Below are 808 nucleotides of genomic sequence, written 5' to 3'. Positions count from 1 at the left end.
AGAGAGTTGTGTGGAGCTGATAGTCTTAATTGGCTTTGTAGAAACTCATTTAGCAAAGACCTGAATGTAATGGACGTTTATTTTTTTATCAAAAAGTTACGCACTAAAGCTTTGAGACGAGTTTAAAAAACCAAAACACATCAGAGTGATTCAAAACTTGTTTTTCTCTAAACATATTCCCAACATATTGGCCAAAATCGGAGTGTGAAGAAGACACTGAGGCGTGATTCTGTTCAGCAGAATGAAACAGTTGAAAATGAAGACGTCTGAAAGTTGAACTCTCTCCCCTCAGGTCGTTCACGTCAGCCTTCCTGTTCTCCATTGAGGTTCAGGTGACCATCGGCTTCGGAGGACGGATGATAACGGAGCACTGTCCGACCGCCATCACCGTCCTCATCATGCAGAACATCATCGGGCTCATCATCAACGCCGTCATGCTGGGTAAGGTCCCACTGGAGGAAGAAGTACTCAGAAGTAGAAATACTGCAGTGGGGACATTAGGGCTGGGACAATATGCTTTTGTCCCGCTTTGACTCTTTGACGATACATGGATGCTGATTCGATTTGTATTGCAATTTTCCTTTATTCCAAATCTAGAAGTATTTTAAATAGTACTGTGCAGGGCTTTAAATGAACCAGCCCACATTTTTAGTCCATTTTAAATTGACCAGCCAATCAGATTTTCTACTAGCCACATTTTTACTAATTCCAACCAATTTTAAGAACTTAATAACCTAATTTCACCCATTAAGGCAGGCTAGACATGTAGCCAACGTCAGCGACAGATAGATAGATAGATAGATAGATA

At 41.0% G+C, this 808-nt stretch overlaps 1 protein-coding gene across 1 annotated transcript in view; it reads left to right on the top strand.

Moving 5' to 3' along the window:
* kcnj8 (potassium inwardly rectifying channel subfamily J member 8) overlaps positions 1 to 808 on the top strand; it is a 10,569-nt gene that overhangs the window by 2,841 nt on the left and 6,920 nt on the right. Inside the window, exon 2 of the mRNA XM_032505268.1 lies at positions 293 to 441. Coding sequence (XP_032361159.1) covers positions 293 to 441 — 149 coding nt within the window. The remainder of the gene's footprint in view (positions 1 to 292; positions 442 to 808) is intronic.

Source organism: Etheostoma spectabile, chromosome 23 (assembly GCF_008692095.1).
Source record: "Etheostoma spectabile isolate EspeVRDwgs_2016 chromosome 23, UIUC_Espe_1.0, whole genome shotgun sequence".
In the NCBI taxonomy this organism is placed as follows: Eukaryota; Metazoa; Chordata; class Actinopteri; order Perciformes; family Percidae; genus Etheostoma; species Etheostoma spectabile.
Note: the sequence above shows the minus strand (reverse complement) of the source record. Positions and strands in the feature narration are given on the sequence as shown.